The 22362-nt window shown below is 41.2% G+C and overlaps 1 protein-coding gene across 1 annotated transcript in view; it reads left to right on the top strand.

Moving 5' to 3' along the window:
* LOC127441231 (protein unc-13 homolog A-like) overlaps positions 1 to 22362 on the top strand; it is an 82708-nt gene that overhangs the window by 11836 nt on the left and 48510 nt on the right. Inside the window, exons 5-16 of the mRNA XM_051698403.1 lie at positions 3524 to 3647; positions 6425 to 6495; positions 6628 to 6682; positions 10804 to 10833; positions 11044 to 11254; positions 14691 to 15708; positions 16558 to 16644; positions 18519 to 18565; positions 19676 to 19754; positions 20233 to 20238; positions 20350 to 20424; positions 21204 to 21423. Of these exons, the coding sequence (XP_051554363.1) occupies positions 3524 to 3647; positions 6425 to 6495; positions 6628 to 6682; positions 10804 to 10833; positions 11044 to 11254; positions 14691 to 15708; positions 16558 to 16644; positions 18519 to 18565; positions 19676 to 19754; positions 20233 to 20238; positions 20350 to 20424; positions 21204 to 21423 (2023 nt within the window). The remainder of the gene's footprint in view (positions 1 to 3523; positions 3648 to 6424; positions 6496 to 6627; positions 6683 to 10803; positions 10834 to 11043; positions 11255 to 14690; positions 15709 to 16557; positions 16645 to 18518; positions 18566 to 19675; positions 19755 to 20232; positions 20239 to 20349; positions 20425 to 21203; positions 21424 to 22362) is intronic.

Here is a 22362-nt window from a genome sequence, read left to right on the forward strand (position 1 = left end):
TGTGAATCGTAAAAAATGTTTTATATAATAAGACAACACCGGAGAGCTAGCTAACAGTTTAGGTATATTTAAAAAAATAAAACGGTATATTAAATATGTGTTTGAGGAGTCTGTAATTCAACACATGGTGTAGATCTGTAATAAAATTCAAAAGTACTGGTTTGGCTTTACTTGTGAACGGCAGTTTTATTTATTTTTTTTAAATGTCCTCATTTCATGAAAACCAACTTTTGATGACATTTTCAATGATCTCAAGGCTCATAAATCTGCCAAATAATGTTTTACTTTAAATCAACTGATATACGTGTTAATTGCAACCTAGTCTCATAGAATGAATGTTACTATAACTACATTTTTGCAAACTGTGCGCAAGTGTGTTTGGCGAAATTTTGTTGTTTCGGAAGGAAATTGGTACTTTAATTCACCAAAATGGCGTTCAGCTGATCATAAAGTATAGTCAGGACATTACTGATGTAAAAAACAGCACCATCACTATTTGAAAAAAGTCATTTTTGATCAAATCTAGACAGCAGCCATCACTCCAACACCTTATCCTTGAGTAATCATGATAAATTGATCATTTGATACTAGAAAATCACTTGCCATTATATCAAACACAGCTGAAAGATATTTGGTTCATTAAATGAAGCTTAACATTGTCTTTGTGTTTGTTTTTGAGTTGCCACAGTATGCAATAGACTGGCATGTCTTAAGGTCAATATTAGGTCAAAAATGACAAAAAAGAAACAGCTTTCTCTAGAAACTCGTCAGTCAATCATTGTTTTCAGGAATGAAGGCTATACAATGCTTGAAAAGATTTCATACAAAGGTGTACACTACAGTCTTCAAACACAAAGGACAACTGACTCTAACAAGGACAGAAAGAGATGTGGAAGACCAGATGTACAACTAAACAAGAGGATAAGTACATCAGAGTCTCTAGTTTGAGAAATAGACGCCTCACATGTCCTCAGCTGACAGCTTCATTGAATTCTACCCACTCAACACCAGTTTCATGTACAACAGTAAAGAGAAGACTCAGGGGTGCAGGCCTTATGGGAAGAATTGCAAAGAAAAAGACACTTTTGAAACAGAAAAACAAAAAGAAAAGGTTCGAGTGGGCAAAGAAACACAGACATTGGACAACAGATAATTGGAAAAGAGTGTTATGGATCTTAACCCCATTGAGCTTTTGTGGGATCAGTTAGACTGTAAGGTGCGTGAGAAGTGCCCGACAAGACAGTCACATCTATGACAAGTGCTACAGGAAGTGTGGGGTGAAATGTCACCTGAGTATCTGTACAAACTGACAGCTAGAATAACAAGGATCTGCAAAGCTGTCATTGCTGCACGTGGAGGATTTTTTCAAATTGTAATAGTAATTTTTCACATTATTAATGTCCTGACTATACATTGTGATCAGCTGAATGCCACTTGGGTGAATAAAGGTACCAATTTCTTTCCATAAGAACAAAATCTGTACATTATTCCAAACTTTTGGCCGCCAGTGTACAATAATAATAATAATAAAAATAATAGAAAAAATAAACCATGACCTCTAGAAACTTTAATACAAATCTCAAGCGATTACCTGTTCTGTATTTTTAGAATTTGGACTTGAACTTTATTATCACCTGCTGGTGAAATTTCCAAACTACAAATGCAGGAACTGAATTTGAACTTTGCGCTGAGTTAAGAGGTGGTATTGAAACGTTTTAGCACGACAACCTATTTCTCAGGAAAACAGCAAACTGTGCTTTGCACCACTTCATTTACATTTACATTTCGTGCGCTGGCATGAAAATTGGATAAGATGTTTCTTTGCGCACTCGCGAAAATAGAGCCCAAGAGGTGCTACAACAACTGTACGTTTTATTCGCTTTCACACAAATCACAACTACAACAGCTGTTTATGACTTTATAAGCACTTGTTTTTTGCACTGTTACTCACACACTGCTGCAGTATGTTATGATATCGAAGCACTTTTACTCTAACGCACCATTTGAAAAATGACACATTTTAACGCTTGTATTACAGACACGCCTACATTTACACATTTATTCCAGTGTGTTTAGCTTCAGCGGTTGCTCACCTGATATAGGGTTGGACTTAGCTTCGGAAGACCGAGGTTCGAGCCCAGACAAGCACGCTAGCTGACACGTGAGACAAAAGTGTCATAGAAGCTTTTTAAACACTATAGGTTAGGTTTAGGTGTTGTTTTAGGGTACGGGTGTCTGTTTTGTTTACCTCTCATTTGCTTTTAGAACTATCGGTTGGATTTAAATTGACATTTTGAAAAAAATCGTCTGATTACGATACCATTTCACTCGCTTTTGGCGCCCCCTGATGGACATTTTACTGGGAAACTGCAGTGAAATGTGTTATGAAGCATGTAATTTAGTTTAGTAAAAATGTAACCGCAGTCACGTAATATTCAATAGAGATCAGGCTGGTTAATTTTCCGTTTTTTTATTTTAGTCATAATTTTTGTCTTTTGACAACTATGTTGTAAAGGGGTTATAAGGGAAAGGAGGAGGCGAGAACCGACTTGACAATATAAATAAAGTTTAATGATAAACTTAAACAAAAACACACAAACATAAACACCTGGAGGGCAGCTGCCTGTAGTTCTCTCTCTCTCTTGAACTGCCGTCTCCGGTCGCCTTTATCCCTCGCTCGCCTCATCAGGCTGACTGGGGTCCGGGCGTGCGTCATTCTGGCCCGGCCCTGCCCTCCTCTGTGCTACATACAGTATGTACATAATGTATCAAGCATAATAAAGATTAATATGTTTAATATGTAAGATTTAACAACATGAGAAAACTGTCCTGAAAACCCAAGCTCCTGAAATAATAGCTTATAATGAATATACTAAAGTATGAGCTACCTTTAGAAGTGACTATGCTGTGAATTCGACACATTTTCGCTTTTTTATTTTTATTCTATTTTTTATTATTATCTCTGTCTTGTTGTTGTTTGTGCACTGGTAGCTTCTCTCACCAAGACAAATTCCTTGTATGTGTAAGCATACGTACTTGGCAATAAAGCTCATTCTGATTCTGATTCTGATTTAAACAGTTTAGGGTATTGCGTTACGTGTTGCATTCTGACTAGCGTGTAACTTAGTTCAAGTTCAGCTGTTCGTTGGCTTCATTGTCTGTGCAGATGTTAATAGTAATATTATGATTATTTTGAGGATATAGCTGATTAATGTCACAATTGTAGGATGTGTTTGGGTGAGGTAATTAACCCCTACCCAACATACTATGACTACCGGTAGATTATTTGAAACTAATATTTTTTTATTAAAAAAAAAAAAAGAATGATAGTGTATTGTTAATATCTTGCCGTATTATTATTTTCTCATCATATTTGCATCAGTAATATCACTGACGATAGGTTAGGTTTAGGGGTAGGGGTAGGGTTAAGGTTTTGCAAATCTAATCTCCTCAATGTAAAAACAATTGCGTATATGAGATGTCCTCACTAATATAGTGAAACCAGTGTGTGTGTGTGTTTCAGGATGGACCCGGTGAATGGCTGACTCTTGATTCTCAGGTCATTATGGCGGATAATGAAATCTGTGGAACCAAAGATCCAACATTCCACCGCGTTCTTCTGGACACTCGCTTTGAATTGCCGCTGGGTGAGCACACACTCATTACACCAATAACCTCAAAAATACAGCTTCCTTAAACACCCCATGAAATAAAAAATGTGTTAGTTCATGTCTATTAACTTTGAGGTCATCTGTACTCTAGTGTGCTACAAAAGGTTGATCACTTATAATGTAAGTAAAGGTTTCTGCACAAAAAAAAAAAAAACCAGTCATAAGATAGTATTAAATAACCTTTTTCCACCCTGTCTCTGGCCCTCTGTTTGAAACGCTCAGTTTTCTGCGCTGCCGTCTTTAAGACTTCAATATACACGCCCACTGTGTTATGATCGGCAAACATCTTTGCAGCGCAAACACCCCCTGCCAACATTTGTGGAACTGTTTTTTTCTAAGATTAAAAGAATGAAAACGTGCAAGCGATTTACAAAATACCCTGAAAGTGCTCAGTTCAGACATTCATTAAAGGCTATATGTCCCAATTTATGTGAAGAATGCAATGAAACTACTACAGTACAAACATCATCTGCAGCCTGAAACTGAACTTTTGATCTGATTTTAGGAGTGAATGCACTTAGCTGCATAGAGAGATATAGGATGCTCCCTTGCTCCCTATTTAGTGAATGACTTAACCTCCAGTGTGCTGTCTGTCTGCACTGGTCTCAGAACAGTTTGAAATGCACCTTATTTTCATCATAACTCCATATAAAGCCTCTGATAGCAAAATTTTTTAAAAAGTACAGTCTTGGGGGCCTGTGTAGCTTAGCGAGTATTGATGCTTACTACCACACCTGGAGTCGTGAGTTCGAAAAAAAGTACATCATCTCTTGCTCTAGCACCTTTAAAAAAATGTCGTCCATTGAAATGCTCTGCAGAAGGAGAATGCCCCTTCCCCTAATACTATGCAAAATATTCAGCTTTTAAATCTGACATGTATATATGATGTTTAAAGACCCAATAAAATAGGTTTGACGATTGCAGTTTTCTTTCCTGTGATGTACACTATATTGCCAAAAGTATTCGCTCACCCATCCAAATAATTGAATTCAGGTGTTCTAATCACTTCCATGGTCACAGGTGTATAAAATGAAGCACCTAGGCATGCAGATTGCTTCTACAAACATTTGTGAAAGAATGGGCCGCTCTCAGGAGCTCAGTGAATTCCAGCGTGGTACTGTGATAGGATGCCACCTGTGCAACAAGTCCAGTCGTGAAATTTCCTCGCTACTAAATATTCCACAGTCAACTGTCAGTGGTATTATAACAAAGTGGAAGTGATTGGGAATGACAGCAACTCAGCCACAAAGTGGTAGGCCACGTAAAATGACAGAGCAGGGTCAGCATATTCTGAGGCGCATAGTGCGCAGAGGTCGCCAACTTTCTGCAGAGTCAATCGCTACAGACCTCCAAAGTTCATGTGGCCTTCAGATTAGCTCAAGAACAGTGCGTAGAGAGCTTCATGGAATGGGTTTCCATGGCCGAGCAGCTGCATCCAAGCCATACATCACCAAGTGCAATGCAAAGCGTTGGATGCAGTGGTGTAAAGCACTCCGACACTGGACTCTAGAGCAGTGGAGATGCGTTCTCTGGAGTGACGAATCACGCTTCTCCATCTGGCAATCTGATGGACGAGTCTGGGTTTGGCGGTTGCCAGGAGAACGGTACTTGTCTGACTGCATTGTGCCAACTGTGAAGTTTGGTGGAGGGGGGATTATGGTGTGGGGTTGTTTTTCAGGAGCTGGGCTTGGCCCCTTAGTTCCAGTGAAAGGAACTCTGAATGCTTCAGCATACCAAGAGATTTTGGACAATTCCATGCTCCCAACTTTGTGGGAACAGTTTGGGGATGGCCCCTTCCTGTTCCAACATGACTGCGCACCAGTGCACAAACAAGGTCCATAAAGACATGGATGAGTGAGTTTGGTGTGGAAGAACTTGACTGGCCTGCACAGAGTCCTGACCTCAACCCGATAGAGCACCTTTGGGATGAATTAGAGCGAAGACTGCGAGCCAGGCCTTCTCGTCCAACATCAGTGTCTGACCTCACAAATGCGCTTCTGGAAGAATGGTCAAAAATTCCCATAAACACACTCCTAAACCTTGTGGAAAGCCTTCCCAGAAGAGTTGAAGCTGTTATAGCTGCAAAGGGTGGGCCGACGTCATATTAAACCCTATAGATTAAGAATGGGATGTCACTTAAGTTCATATGCGTCTAAAGGCAGATGAGCAAATACTTTTGGCAATATAGTGTATTTCCAAACAGGAGTTTGATTGGAATGTATCAAAGGGCTTGTCCTTTTTTTAAATAGCCAGTCACCTTATTTATGTCACACTCATTAACTATGATTAGCTATTCGCTATTTCTAGTCAGAGGTAGGTGGTTTTGGATAGCTTGAAATATTGTAGCGTCAGAAACACCTTTGAAGGCAAAAGATGAGCCCAAATGCAGCGACTAGACTAACTGCTGTGTCTGAGCTCTGAATGAATGAGGTGTTGTTCTCTAAAAGACTGTGTTCAGCAGAACTGCACCTTTACACTGAAATCTGTCCAGTTGATACAAAGTACCTTTTCTTCACTCTGTGGATATGCTGTTGGAGACAAAAGATAACCTCTGACTATCAGCATAGAGTCTGGTCTTCATTGCATCTTATTCTGACGAAACAAAACTCGGATTGGAGCTTGTAATTTTAGAAAAGCTTTTGACACGTTTATGCAATATGCATCAGATGGGCTGTGAATAGTCTGTAGGCAGTCAATGGGCATGCCGTCTGAGGCTAAGACTACTATTGTGTGTGTGTGTGTTCCCCCCATAGATATCCCAGAAGAAGAGGCTCGATACTGGGCGAAAAAACTGGAGCAGCTCAATGCTATGCGAGACCAGGATGTGAGTCTGTGCTCTCTCACTGCTGTCATCCTCAATAGTGCTCATTGCCTTTAAATAAAAGTTCATCTGGCAATATTTTATAAATTTAATGGTTTTAATGTGTGTGTGTGTGTGTGTGTGTGTGTGTTGCAGTATTCTTATCAGGCGGTTCAGGAGAAACCATTATCTGTACCAGGAACACAGTGCTGTGAGTGAAACATTCTACAGCACATACACAAATGCACATAGATGCATCTCAATCAGCTCTCTAGTTGAGTAGTCAGGGCGCTGACTAGGGAGTCGGCCATTTCTAGGGCTGTGCCAATCGCAAAATTGTTCCAGTGCACTGACATTTTCACTACCTAAAAATTCCCCTGAATGCACTGTAAAGTCTCTCAAGTCATTAAAAGATGAGCGCAAGTGTAAGTATGTGATGTCAAAGCCTTGTTTTCTCTTTAACCCTTGTGTTGTGTTCGTTTTGTGCTAACATATTTTGTGTTCCCGGTCAAAAATGACCGGCTCACTAAAATTGTTTATAAATCTCTCATATTGCATATATTATCACAAGATATTGCATCAGATCTTTTTATCAACTTCTTTTTTAGTAATTATGACAGCTTTTGTACTTATTTTTTGAATATATTTAAAAAAAATATATATATATATTTTTTTATTGATAGAAGGATTAATGGAACTGAGCTTATACCCGGCCAGTAAGGGGGCACTCCCTGCAGAAAAAATAAATTAATAAATACATAATAAATTAATAACCACTTGCTTGGGGCCTGGGTAGCTCAGCGAGAATTGACGCTGACTACCACCCCTGGAGTCGTGAGTTCAAATCCAGGGTGTGCTGAGTGACTCCAGCCAGGTCTCCTAAGCAACCAAATTGGCCCAGCTGCTAGGGAGGGTAGAGTCACATGGGGTAACCTCCTCGTGGTGGCTGTGGGGATTGAGTCAGCAACCTTCTGATTACCAGTTATGTGCTTTAGCCCACTATGCCACCACCACACCACTGTTGTTATCACAACAATAATATTCAGAGTTGGTAAAACCATAAAAAGATGAGATAGCCATGTGTCATATATTGTTGGAAAGGTCTCAATAAGTAGAATGCCATGAGAAAATTTGTTTTACTCAGAGGTCAAACTGCAATGAGTATTAGTGTATAAAATTACCACAGACACAAATAAATATAATAAACAGGAGTGGCGTTTTGACACGTTTTTCCTTATTACTTCCTGAAACATACATAAAACATAGACGATGACATATTGTAACTTACAGCAGACTATCCTGATTCAAACGAGCCCAAACACAACATAATATGATAAGTAGACCTTAAAATATTCCTCATGGAGTGTACATGGAAAGACGATGCACAAAAGGGCATCTAAAGGATTGGGATGCTCCTGAACACTTAATATTTCTGTATTTTGTAGTCTAATCAATTCATTTCCAATGGCCGGTCATTTTTGACCGGGATCACAAGTGTAACAAAGCTGTTACATTGGTGCCGAAGCCCGGGAAGGAGGAGGGATGTGCTGTCGTGGAGTCCTCACCACTGCCATCCACCCAAAGGAGCAGCCAGTAGTCACTGCCAGCCGCCTGGACGTGGAAGAACGTCCGCCGTCCGCGAGGGGAGGAAGGGCTCGATGCCGGCCACCTGGAGTGGTGGAGCCGCTGCCAGGGGTGGAGGAGTTCCCTACCGGCCGCTAAAATGCGGAGGAGCGTTCCATCCGCCAGGGGTCGGAGGACTGGCTCGGACGTGGAGGAAAGGCTGCCATCCGCGAAGGGCTCGATGCCGGCCACCTGGAGCGGTCGAGCCGCTGCCAGGGGCGGAGGAGTTCCCTACCGCCCACCAAAACGCGGAGGGGCATTCTATCCACCAGGGGTCGGAGGACTGGCTCCAGTCCGTCCGGAGAGGAGTGGCTGTCATCCACCAGAGTATGGAGGAGTGATCGAGGACCAGGCGACGGCATGTCTGGGAACCGGCGAGCAAGTTTTTTTTTCTCTCTCTCCTCTCTCTCTCTCACTGTAGCTCCGCCTTGCCCTTTCCCTCTCCTCTTTTTTTTTTGTTTTGTTTTTCCCTCCTCTTGTCCCCCTCCTCAGCCCTAGAGAGGCGGGGCCAGAAGGGCAGCCGAGGAGAGGGATAAGTGCAGCAGAATGCGGCAGTTCGGGAGAGAAAGAGCCACATGCAGTTGCCATGTGTGCATTTATGTTTTTGTGTCTTTTTGTTTAAGTTAAAATATATCTAATTGTTAAAATATTACTTTGATTGTTCAGCCGGTTCCCACCTCCTCCTTTCCCATTTCAACCCTGTTACAAAGGGTTAAAAGAGAATTATCTTTCATCCATTATGTTCATGGAAAGGAAACAATCATTTAAATATTAGAGTTGTTAAAATGATTATATTTACATGAATGTTAGCTTGGAGGAGTTCTAAAGCAGTTCAGTCTTGATGTCAATTTTTAGGCTAACCTGAAAGCCTAGCTCTCTCAATAATTTCCAGTGGGAAAGAATAAAATAGAATAGAATAGTTGCTAGTTATAGAAAAGAAAAGAGTTGCTTTCGACATACAGTATCCGTAAACTTGCATCCTTGTTTTGCACACGGAAAGTGGGCAGTGTTGACATTTTGAAACTATTTTATTCTAGAGCATGTATTCAAGAATTGAAATAAAATGCATTTAAAAATTAAATAAAAACACTTGTCTGTGCAGTCCTCCCACTTCCAACTTGCTAGCTATTTCTAAATAGTAAATCTTAATGGCTGTGTCAATATCTACTGTGACATTGTTCTTCAAAAATGTTCAAAAGAGTGTTTTGAGGGGTGAAAACCACTACAAATCTAATCAGTTGAACCCTAGATATTTGCTTTGTATTTTATGAAGGATGTGCGTTACAATGCTGCAGATGTTTTGTGGTATTTTTGTTCATCTGATGCTCTGTGTCAAGAGTGTTGAAGGCAGGGTCAGATTCAGATTTCACACATAAATCAGATCATCAGCACTGCTATGAGCATCTAAACCACTAAGTGCTGTAGCGCTCCATTCCTTCTTATATGTGTCACTGTAAATGTGATTTATGAATGAAGGATTTGACATATTGTGCCGCAGAAAGCTGAATGAGCACAGGAGTGCATGAATGGAGCTCTAAATGTGACTGCGACTGACCTTTGTATTTCACACACACACACACACACACACACACACACAACCTCCGTCTCTGTGAGTGCTGCTGACACAGCTCTCAGGGGGGGTGGGGCTAGACTATTGGCCCTTCTCATTTGGCTGGGAATTATGAACTGGGAATCATCACAGGATGTCGGCTAACACAAATCACCTTAATCACAGAGCACTGAGTCATCACAGGAAGAGTCACAGACATTGTCTCTGTTTTAGTACACAGCTGTCCTATTGAAAGATTCAAACTCAAAGGTAGCATTGCTATGAAGATGATGAAGAAAGCATAAAGTGTCGATATTTCAGGGCAAATTCCCTAACAAAATATTACTATGGTAACCATAGTTTCCTCCACTATATCGTAGTTTGTAGAGTTATTGTTTCTTCTGCACTTAAAATGGCAAAACACGTGCAGCTTTCAAGTGGAGTCGGAAATATTGTAATTACGACTTCCGAGCGCACAAATGATCATGCAAAGTTGCATAAGTGGGAAACTTGGAATTCTAGTTGATACAGAGTTGCCGAGTGACGAAAAGAAAGAAAGCAATGATTTTGCAATATTATTTACATTTAAGTGCTTTATTTAAATTTAGTTTAATTTTTAATATATAAACCTGAGCTGTAAAAGTTTAAATATTCATTTTTATGGTTGTTTCAGGGTTTTAGGGTTTATGACGTTACGTCGTCATGGCAACAAAGTTGTATAATTGAATATAACTTTATAGGGAAAAGGTTAGTAAGCAATTTTATCACACTTAAATTATGTTAACTCGCAATATTGTTTACGTCTTGTGTCTATACTTCCAATGTGAGGGTCTCACTGTAACCCAGATTTTTGCTTTTTTTTTAAATAAACAATTTTTGCAGTAATCACCATTATGCCACAAATGCTGTTGACTGAGCTTAACTTTGTATTGAACGCGGAATATTCCTTTAAGAAATCATTTAGGTAGTGCAAAACTGATGCAGGTGTATTCACTTATGCAGTCATTCATTGTGTATTGTTTTAGTTTAGGCTTCTTCCGTATTTTGTTTCTGACTTGAATGCATGATATGATATGGCCAAATAACAGCTGATTAATCGGCCTTGCCAATCGGCCTATTTTTACATCACATTATGGGTAATTTTCTGTCTTCTCTCACAGGTAACTGGAGTTTGTGGGGTGACCAGCAGAGTGAGTGTTCATGTCTGTCATTATAAACTTCAAACAAATGATGTTGAGATACACGGAATACCTCAGTTAAGAGATTTGCCACCCCACAAGCAATTCCAACACCAAAGACAGCAACAACAAACAGTAGCAGACAAAAGCAGACAAAAATAAGCCACATTGTCTTAGTTTTCATTTTGATAATACAGCTGTCTTTGATGAACATTTGTGCAGACAATGATCCAGACAGTGCGATGGATGACAGAGACAGTGATTACCGCAGCGAGACCAGTAACAGCATCCCACCCCCTTATTACACCACATCTCAGCCTAATGCCTCAGTCCACCAGTATCCCATGAGCCACCACCACCGCAACCCCCACGCCCCCTACTCACACTCCATCAACAGCTGCGACCTCAACTATGACAGCCAGAGAGGAATCAGGTGAGCAATGTGTTCATTAAAACAACAACAGCAGCAGACAGCTGAAGAGTGTGGTACAGTGTAGGAGACATTGTAGGTAGTAGTAGAAAGTCGTAGACAGTGGTAAACAACTGTAGACAGTAATTGACTACAGTAGATGGGTATTTACAGAAACAGAAGTAGACAGCAGTAGACATTGGTAGACAGTAGGAGACAGCGGTAGACAGTCGTAGACAGTGTAGTTACTGTACTTGTAGACAGTAGTAGCCCAGCTCTAGACAGCAGAAGACAGCGTACAGTAAGTACTAGGAGAAAGCGGTAGACATGAGGATATGCAGTAGACGTTTGTAGATAAGTTGCATGACCTAGTTTGGTGTGTGTTTGCTTATGCATGTATGTATTGTGCTATTTGAGATGTGCTTGTAGGATAAAGATTTTGTTTTCTATTTGGCCAACTTACAGTACACTAATTGGAGAGTCCTGCTGGAGCAACATGCGGTTACATGTTTTGCTAAAAAAAAAACAATAGATTCACCTGCTCCCAGATTGAATCTCCAATTGTGGGATTGAACCTTTTGTGCTTTAACAGCCCAGAGTCTGACGCCATGTTCTAACTTGGTGCTATGTGACAAGTTTCCAGGAAGTAATTTACTAAAGAAATAAATACCAAATCACAGCTCATTAGAAAACCAACCTCACAGAAATGCAGGTGAGTGATGTATACTGTTAATGATAAACACTTTTATGCAAATAAAGTACATCAATTAGTCAGAAATCCTAATTTACATGACAAGAAAACATGTTTATGTATAAAATATGGTAAATGATAATCTTTGGGTGTTTCCACACTTGGGTCCTCTTTAAAAGAACCAAACTCAGAAATGCTGGCATTGCCATTTCATTGCTTTGTACATCATCGTGTGAACAACAGACAACAGAATGCTATGTGGTCGGAAATTGAAAAATATCAAGAAGGAATATAGCTGGGGGGCCTGGGTAGCTCAGCGAGTACAGACACTGACTACCACCCCTGGAGTCGCGAGTTCGAATCCAGGGCGTGGTGAGTGACTTCAGCCAGGTCTCCTAGGCAACCAAATTGGCCCGGTTGCTAGGGAGGGTAGAGTCACATGGGGTAACCTCCTCTTGGTCGCTATAATGTGGTTCTCGCTCTCGGTGGGACGCGTGGTGAGTTGTGCGTGGATGCTTTGGAGAATAGCGTGAAGCCTCCACACACACTATGTCTCCATGGTAACACGCTCGACAAGCCACATGATAAGATGCGCAGACTGACAGTCTCAAATGCGGAGGCAACTGAGATTCATCCTCCACCACCCGGATTGAGGCGAGTCACTACGTCACCACAAGGACTTAGAGCGCATTGGGAATTGGGCATTCCAAATTGGGGAGAAAAGGGGAGAAAAAAAAAGAAGGAATATAGCCGGAAGCAGCAATTACTGGGCCAAGCACACCAACGGCAACAATGGCTATAATATTTGATTGCCTAAAATGATCAACAAATGTGGTATAATCAAGCTGATTTAAAGCCATAAGTAGAGTTCTTTAAAACATAAATGAAACTGCTTATAAATTTTGGCTAATAGGTGGCGTGTATCCAAATTTATATGCTATTGTCAGGGCATGGTCACAATGGAATATGCAAAGTTTCATGTCAATACATTCAAGAGATACACCCTCCAATTTTTTGGAACTAATTTTTGGCATCATTGTACTCAGCTTTACCCAAGGAATGTAAAGAGACCAGTCTTATGACAATAGTCTAAATCAATCAAAGGTTATACACATACATTTCAATATTTCATTATATTTATGACCACTAAGTGGTACTGGCTCCAGTCTTCTCAGATACATGCAGGGCATGGTGCCGATGACACATACCAAGTTTCATCTCAATATGCCAATGCATTTGTAAAATACAGCATTTTAGGGCAAAATTACGACAAATATGGCGGGCACCCAATATAGCTGACATAGAAACATTGGGTATCTTTTGACTCTTTATGCTCCATTGAATCTAAAGAGACCAGTCTCATGATTTTAGGCCAAACTATTGCAAAAAAAAGTACTTTTTCATATTTCTTGATCAGTAGGTGGTGCTGTGCCGAAACTGCTAAGGGACCCTCAGGGCATGATGGCTATGACATGTACCATTTTTTGTTTAAATACTCCAAAGCATTGCCAAGATATAGCTTCATGACCTCTTTGGCGTGCTAGCCGTCAAATTCGTTGAAGCATTATATGAGAGCATTTTTGTCTATCAAAAAGCTTCTGATAACTTTTTGTCATGAGTGTCCGTAGATGATACATACCAAATTTCGTATGATTCAGACATTTGGCCTCATGGTTAGTTTTGTTTCCAGGCCTCACGGTTCAAAAGTTATTAGCATAAACAAAAGTTCAACTTTGAGCTGTTGTCAATTCCACTTAGTTTAAAAATAATGTAACACCATTTATGCATAGATTCTTAATGCATCTCTCAGGAGCAGACTGTTCTTACCTCAGCGCTCCCCTGGGTGGACGGCAATGTCGAGGACTCCACGACGGGCATCCCTCCTTCTTCCCGGGTTTCGGCACCAGTGTAAAGGTGTGGTGATGGCGTAGTGGGCTAAAGCACATAACTGGTAATCAAGCTGGTTCAATCCCCACAGCCACCACCATTGTGTCCTTGAGCAAGGCACTTAACTCCAGGTTGCTCCGGGGGAATTGTCCCTGTAATAAGTGCGCTGTAAGTTGCTTTGGATAAAAGTGTCTGCCAAATGCATAAATGTAAATGTATGTAAGTGTAAAGGGGTTAGAGGGAAAGGAGGAGGCGAGAACTGGCTTGACAATATAAATAATAGTTTAATAATAAACTTGAACAAAAAGACACACAAACACATAAAGGGCAGCTGCCCATAATTCTCTCTCTCTCGAGCTGCCCTCTCCAGTTGCCTTTATCCCTCACTCGCCTCATCAGGCTGATTGGGGTCCAGGCGTGCATCATTCCGGCCTGGCCCCACCCTCCTTTGCGCTACAGTTGTGTTTTTGTGTTACTTTTGAGGAGCCAGAACTATTTTATAGTCTCAGAGCTCATGTAGGCACTGTGTCTCTGTGATGGATGTTTCTCTCTATCTAATGCATTTCATTCTGTTCTTGGCAAATTCAAATTTAGAAGCACCTCTTCATGGCCTGTTGAAGAATCACTCTTAACTCAATGCCTTTTTTTCTTGCCACAAGAGCTTTTGGTGTGTATCCGAGTCCATTTGACGTCAGAGTTAGTTTTGTTTGGTCATTATGAGTAATCGTAATCTGGGGTACAGTTCATGTGGATTCCAGTTTGGTTCACAATTGGGGGTGGAAACAAATTCTGTTACTACGTCTCAAATCATACAGCATATCTCAATGCATTATTTATTCTCTCTCTTTCTGACTCTCTTTCTCACTCTCTGTTCCTATCTAGTCCGACCGGGAGCTATGCGTCCTCAGCCGAGCTCAGTCGCTGTAGTTCTCAACTAAGTGAAGAATACGGTGAACAAGAACTTTACGACGAGAATGATTCCTACCACTCCTGCCACTCTTCCGTGTCCTACAGCAAGGGCTCACCTGACTGGGATGAGACACAGGGTGCATACAGTGACGAGTGTGCCTACAGTAAAGACGGAGGCGAGGAAGGTGCTCTATATGAGGAAGAGGGTGGTGACCTGTATCCAGAAGAGATGGACATGTACGAGGGAGAGGAAGACTTCAATTGCAAGGATGAAGATCTGTATCCACTGGATGGAGCTCTCAGTGAAGACAAAGGGCCTCCGTTCACACCCACTCCATCCAGTGCCACCCCAATGCTGGACGTTCCAACATCAACAAGACCTCCTTTGGAGAAACAGTCCTCACTACATCAACAACAGCAACCCCATCCTCAGATGTCACAGTCTCAGAATGCCAGCCAACCTCCAGTGCAACCATCCAATCAAACGCAAGCCCAGCCTCCAGCCAAGCCTCTAAACCAGCAATCCCACCTGCCCAGACAACAACCACCACCACAACAGCAGTCATCAGGCCCCATCCCTTCCGTTCAGTCCTTCTTTGCCATGGCTAAGCCGCTGACTGCCGTGTTCGGATTGGGTGGATCTACACCTACACCACCTCCTGCTCCAACATCTCAACCCCAATCCCAACTGCAACCTCAACCCCTAACAACACAGTTCCAGACCCCAACTCCACAACCTCCTGCCCCTGCAACCCAACAGATGCCCCCTACCACAACCAATGCCCTTGAGCTGCCCAACCTTGCCACCACAGCCAATTCCAAAGCTCCTGCATCAGAACCTAAACCCCCAACCCCCACAGAGGAGGAACTTCCCACAGAGGAGCCACCCATGGAACACGAATTTCCACTGAAAGAAGACGACTTCCCAATGGAAGAGACTCTGATAGAGGAAATGAAGATGGAGAGCCCCCCATGCTCTCCACCTCTGGAAGTGGAAGAACCTGTACCTGAACTTGAGAGGTACCACAAACATCTCAACACTCTTTGGGTTTTCAAAACTGGTACAATACAACCCATTCATCAGAACAAAACATATAATTGCCGTTTGGGTTTATTCAGAGGTACTAACTCTACTGAAAAGACTAATTTAGACCAGAAAGAATTTCCAAATGGGTCCAGACTTGTTATTACTGGTTTGGTGCTGGTCTAGCAGATGGACTAACATTGCCACACTGTTCACCACAAAATAAGCTGGTGAAGTTAGTTGACTGAGGTAATACTGTTGATTAAGCTGCCCTGATGAAAAACTGAAACTATCCTAAGGAGGTTTGCTGGTCTTTGCTGGTTTAAGCTGGTTTAGCTGGTCTTGAAGCATGGCCAAGTTGTTGTTCAGCTGGTCTAGCTACTTATCTGGCTGGTCTCCAAGCCTGACTATCACACAAGTGCTCAAAACCCCTATAAAACCAGCAAACCAGAACCGCTTGTCCAGTGGAAACCAGCTTGACTGGCTGCTAAGACTGACAAACCACTTTAGACTGGTTTAAAATCTGTTTTTCGGCAGGGTAGTTAAGCACTCTGGTGGGGATGCCAGCATCTAAATCTCAAACCAGCAAACCAAATCAGCCTGATGAGTGGAAACCAGCTTGGTGCCAGCTAAGATGACCAACCACCTTAGGCTGGTTTAAAATCTGTATTTTAGCAAGTTACTTAAGCAAATTAGTTAAGCATCCCAACATCTGAAACTCTAAAACATATGCTGGTGGTTTTCAGCAGGGAATGAAAGATTAATCTTGAATTCTACATGCAAACATGCTAATGTATTTGCAGTGAACCAGTGGAGGAGCCAAAGGAGCCAGTGGACCCTGCAGTCAGAGCCAAAGAGAACTGGTTAAGACTCTTTGAAAAAGTCCGGCAACAGCTGCAGGAGGTGAGACATCTTTGTGAGACTTTTCCTCTATAGCAGGCAAAAGCTTCTCTTAAAAGCAAACTAGAAAGTTGTAGAAAGGTTAAAGAAGGATGTAGGTGATGTTGAATTATTACCAGACCAGAAACAGTATATTATGTAAATTTTATTGATTAAGCAATGAATTTTGTTGAGTTTAACTGGTCCCTCATCAGTCGTGTTAAATAGATCAGTCACTAAAAGCTGTTAGCAATGTTTGAAGAGGAGAAGATATCATAATAAAATGCTTTTGAAGCGATTAGTCTGTTCACAAACTTTTTACCACAGATTTGAGAACATTATTGACATGCTTGCACACAGTTATGACTTTATTTTTATAACTTTTTATACACTCACAGATTTTCTGCTTTTAATGCATTGGAGCACAATGCTAACAGCACTATAACCGCTGTCGTGTTTATTTTGAAGTTTGCCACTTTTTGCTTCATTTTTGTGTACGTTATTTTGTTGACTCTTTCTCCGTTGTTGTTTGTGTGTATCCCGGCGTTTTGTCGTCTTTCCAGTCTCTTTTCATTGCTATAGTGATTTGCATGTTCACTCAGATGGCCCATGATTGGACGAGACTGGCAGGTGGGTTTGTTGTTGGTTGTGTGAATGTTGTGTGGTGGTTTGTGTATATTGTTGTGTTGAGTTTTTTGCGTACACTTATATTATTATTATTATTATTATTATTATTATATTCCAGATATATTGTCTAAAAACAAATATCTTAAATATAAATATAGAAATTTTGTTTCTCAGGGAAATTTTGCTTGTTAAGGATGTTTAGATATTTCTTACCTGAAAAACAAGAGAAAGATGCTGATAGGAATTTTTTCTGTGTATTCTGGATAATTGCAAAAAATGGAGCTTTATGAAACACATAGTTTAGACATAGTTTAGGCTGGATGAGCCACGTTCGAAGTCATGTAAAATAGCAGATTTACACACATTGTTTGTAAACATTCTCTGTTGCTGTGTTTGTGCTGAATATGAAAAACGTTTTGGGTTTGGAATCAAAGCTAATCAGCCAATTGGGTTACCTGCTGCAAATAAAAACAACTTAAACCAGCCTACGGTGGTTTGCTGGTGTGACGAGGAGGAGTGCGTGGCCGGGCCGAGAGGATGCATGCCTGGCGCTGAGTTGCCCAATCAGCGGGAGAGAGATAAAAGGAGCCGGGGACGCCCCAAAGAGAGAGAGAGAGAGAGAGAGAGAGAGAGAGAGACGCACACAGCAGTGTTCGTGTGTGTGCGCTTTTGTTCAGGTTAAGTCTTCGTCAGTGTTTTATTAAAGGTCCGTTGATTGTTATCCAGTTCCTGCTTCCTCCTTTTCTGAACAAGTAGAGATCTGTTACACTGGTGCTGAAACCCGGGACTGGAAGAAGACGTGCCATCCGCCAGGAGGCGGAAGAACTGCTGCCGTCCGCCGGGGGACGGAGGATCCGCTGCTGGCCGCCAGGAGGCGTAATCCAGTGCTATTGCCCGGCATTGTCGACTGAAGCAGTACAGCATGCTGAGGACTGTCTGGCGGCGTGTACGGGGACCTGCTAGTTTTTTTCCCTTCTCTCTCTCTCTCTCTCTCTCTCTCTCTCTCTCTTGTTCTCTCTCTCTTACTCTCTTCTCCCTCCGTCCCTCATCGCTCGGCCACCCCCACCCCCTGCTCACCACAGCTGGCCTCCCAGCCCCAAAAACTCTCTAAAATCATGAAAACAGGCCAGCCTAATCGGCTTGGCCAGGCTGAGAGACGAGTTAAAACCACCTTAGGCTGGTGTTTTTAAGTGTTCTCATAAGACAAGCAACTTTAGAAAATGTTTCTCTCTCTATCTCTCTTTGTCTCTCTCTCTCTCCCTCTTTCTTAGGAGCGAGGAGAGACAGACTCTCAGTCTCTGTGGTTTGGTAAAGGAGGGTAAGTCAAACCAATCAACCACCAATACAAAGAGATCAGACAAGTAGACAAGACATCATTAGGATGTTTATGTTTAATGCTGCTGTTTGAGCGTACTAATACTCATATATTCAAGCATTTATCTTATCAGTGCAGCATTTAACAGTAATATCTCACTGATTATTAAGACATGCGGCAAAACAAGCTATTCGTTTGGAAAACTGCAAAATTTCTTATCAAAATTATAACAATACATTATCACTCACTAACCCTAAAGTCACCTGTCCTCAGATCAAAACTCATGCAGATTAAAATATACATTAAACTTATTAAAAAACAGAAATGTAAACATAAATATCTAAAAGGAACATGTCTACTACTATACAGTATATCCTGACCAAAGGGAGAGGTTCATTTGAACAACTCTAAAAAGTCTCACAACTTTTCCTCAACACCAATAAACATTTATGAAAACTGGCAATATCAAACTTTTGTCAACACCAGAAAAATACATTTGCATTGCATTTGATACATGTGTGATACAATGTTGATAAAATAATTATAGTTTGTGTAAGTGATCGATACCATAATATTTCAGTTTTGATAATCAACAATTTCAGAGCTGAAAATCAACTTGAAACCATTCTGACTTATCATAATATAAAATAGACATTTTTGACATGACAGTATACATTATTTTTGTATCTGACAGTACATTGACTAATTTTGAGTAATAACCAAAGGAAAAATATACATTTTGTGAGAAAATGGAGAAGCAAATCAAAACAGATTAACACAAAATAATTCATTGTTCCATAGAAATGTATTTTTCAACTTCTGTCGCCTGTTCTGTCCCATGCCTCACAAATCAGGTGTCTGTCAGGTGTAATATTTCATCTACAGCCATTTATAATGAATATGACAATCACCGGTGGAGAATGGTAAATGTTTACAGTAATTTATTGCCATAGATAATGATTACGATGTTGATGAAAAATAAACACTAATGATGAGGAAATGATTGTGTCTGTTTCTTGAGAGTGCTGTTGCAGAAGAGAGCAGTTTGAAATAAAAACATGTCACATACCATTATGTTTTATATTCATAAGCATCATTTGTTATATTCTATAGGATGGGAGGAGCGTTGTACAGCATTGACAGCATGCCTGATCTACGCAAGAGAAAGACCATTCCACTGGTCAGAGATCTGGTGAGGAACACGACAAAATCTATAACAATCCATTCTGTGTTTATATGATTCTCAGCCTATGCAACTTTTTCAACTTCAAAACATTTAATTAAAAAATGTTTTGATTGGTTTTGATGGTATATTGGGGCAGTACGTTGCGGTCTGATTGGTTAGCGTTTGGACTGCAACTGTATATGGACACTGTAGACTGACACATATGTGTGACGCAAATGTACAATCAAAAAAATACATTTTATAAAAATGTTACTATTCACACATTTAAACGAAACGAAATGCTGCGTCAGAGCGACCTTACATTTTAGCACCTTTAAATGTTGTTTTTGAAAAGCATTGTTTTTTGAAGGACAATACTTTCTGTTAGGCTGTGTTAAGTTGGTTCTGGACACATTTGTTCTTCCATTAAGACCAGAAAGATAATTTAATTGTGACTAACACATCTGTTTTCTTTGTTTTCATCATCTTTGCTGTCTGGACTTAGGCTATGGTAAGGATTTGTTCTATGGGCTCTATTACTCTTTTTATATAGGAGAAAGAGTTGAGGCATTAAAGAGATCTCTCATGTGTGTTTTTTCTGTCTTGTGGGTTGTGTGTTCAGTCTTTGGTACAGAACTCTCGTAAGGCCGGCATCACATCTGCTATGGCCTCTAGTACACTCAACAATGAGGAACTGGTAAGTGACATGAATCTTTCCATATTGTTATTATTATACGTTGCATTTTAACATATAATAGCAACAATAAATATTGCAATATAATAAAAGTATTTTATTTGATGGCCTCTGTATAGGACATCAGGTCCCAGTTACTATGAAAACAAAGGAGCGTTTTTCCGAACATCAAGTATTAGGTTTTGAGCTCATTTTCTTCTTTAACGCATACAACACTGTTTTAATGAAAACAGTTTTTTTTGTTGTTGTTGTTTTTTGTCTGTCCCCTTTTCTCCCCAATTTGGAATGCCCAATTCCCAATGCGCTCTAAGTCCTCGTGGTGGCGTAGTGACTCGCCTCAATCCGGGTGGCGGAGGACGAATCTTAGTTGCCTCCGCATCTGAGACCGTCAATCCGCGCATCTTATCACGTGGCTTGTTGAGCATGTTACCGTGGAGACGTAGCACGTGTGGAGGCTTCACACTATTCTCCACGGCATCCACGCACAACTCACCACGCGCCCCACCGAGAGCGAGAACCACATTATAGCGACCACGAGGAGGTTACCCCATGTGACTCTACCCTCCCTAGCAACCGGGCCAGTTTGGTTGCTTAGGAGGCCTGGCTGGAGTCACTCAGCACGCCCTGGATTTAAACTCGCGACTCCAGGGGTGGTAGTCAGCGTCTTTACTTGCTGAGCTACCCAGGCCCCTTTTCAATTTGCAATATTTAAATATTCTGAAATAATTCCAGTTTGTGAGTGTCTCGTGTGGCGTGTGTTTGCTCTGTTTCTGCCCCTCTAGAAGAGTCACGTGTATAAGAAGACTCTTCAGGCTCTGATCTACCCTATCTCCTGCACCACACCCCACAACTTTGAAGTGTGGACAGCCACCACACCCACCTACTGCTACGAGTGTGAGGGGCTGCTGTGGGGCATCGCTCGGCAGGGCATGCGCTGTTCAGAGTGCGGGGTCAAATGTCACGATAAGTGTCAGGATCTGCTCAACGCAGACTGTCTGCAGAGTGAGACGATATAAAGTTGCTTTTATATGGTGCTGATGTGCAAAATAGTGTAGCTTTACTGAGCTAGAGCTTTTGTAACATATACATTTATCATTTAATAAGCTAAATTTAGTGAGTTTTATGTTTGAAACAAGAAAAAATGATTTGCCAATGGGGTATGAAAAATACATTACATTTTAGGGAAAACAAGTTTATTATTCTTACATCTTTGGCAAGAAGTTTGTTTTGTTTTAAGCATAAACCTCACTCAATTTTGTAAGATTTTTTCACTTCTGTACAAGTAAATGTATCTTGTTTTAAGGATTTTATAGGAATGATATTTAGATGTCCTTGTGGTGGTGTAGTGACTCGCCTCAATCCGGGTGGCGGAGGACGAATCTCAGTTGCCTCCACGTCTGAGACCGTCAATCCGCGCATCTTATCACGTGGCTTGTTGAGCACATTACCACGGAGACCTAGCGCGTGTGGAGGCTTCACGCTATTCTCCACGGCATCCACGCACAACTCACCACATGCCCCACCGAGAGCGAGAACCACATTTTACTGACCACGAGGAGGTTACCCCATGTGACTCTACCCTCCCTAGCAACCGGGCCAATTTGGTTGCCTAGGAGACCTGGTTGGAGTCACTCAGCACGCCCTGGGATTTGAACTAGCGAACTAGCGAACTCCAGGGGTGGTAGTCAGCGTCTTTTACCACTGAGCTACCCAGGTCCCCTGTCCCTCCTTTTCTTTAAAAAAAGCACAAATGTGTGTTGCAGTGAGACACTTACAGTGGAAGTCAATGGGGTCAATCTGTAAACATTAAACTGTTTTAAAATTATAGACACAAGACATAAACAATATGTGTGTTTATTTGATTTTACTGTGATAAAATAATTACTAACCGCATCTGTGTAAAGTTAAAGACAATTTTACAATTTTGTTGCCATGACGATG

Source organism: Myxocyprinus asiaticus, chromosome 5 (assembly GCF_019703515.2).
Source record: "Myxocyprinus asiaticus isolate MX2 ecotype Aquarium Trade chromosome 5, UBuf_Myxa_2, whole genome shotgun sequence".
In the NCBI taxonomy this organism is placed as follows: Eukaryota; Metazoa; Chordata; class Actinopteri; order Cypriniformes; family Catostomidae; genus Myxocyprinus; species Myxocyprinus asiaticus.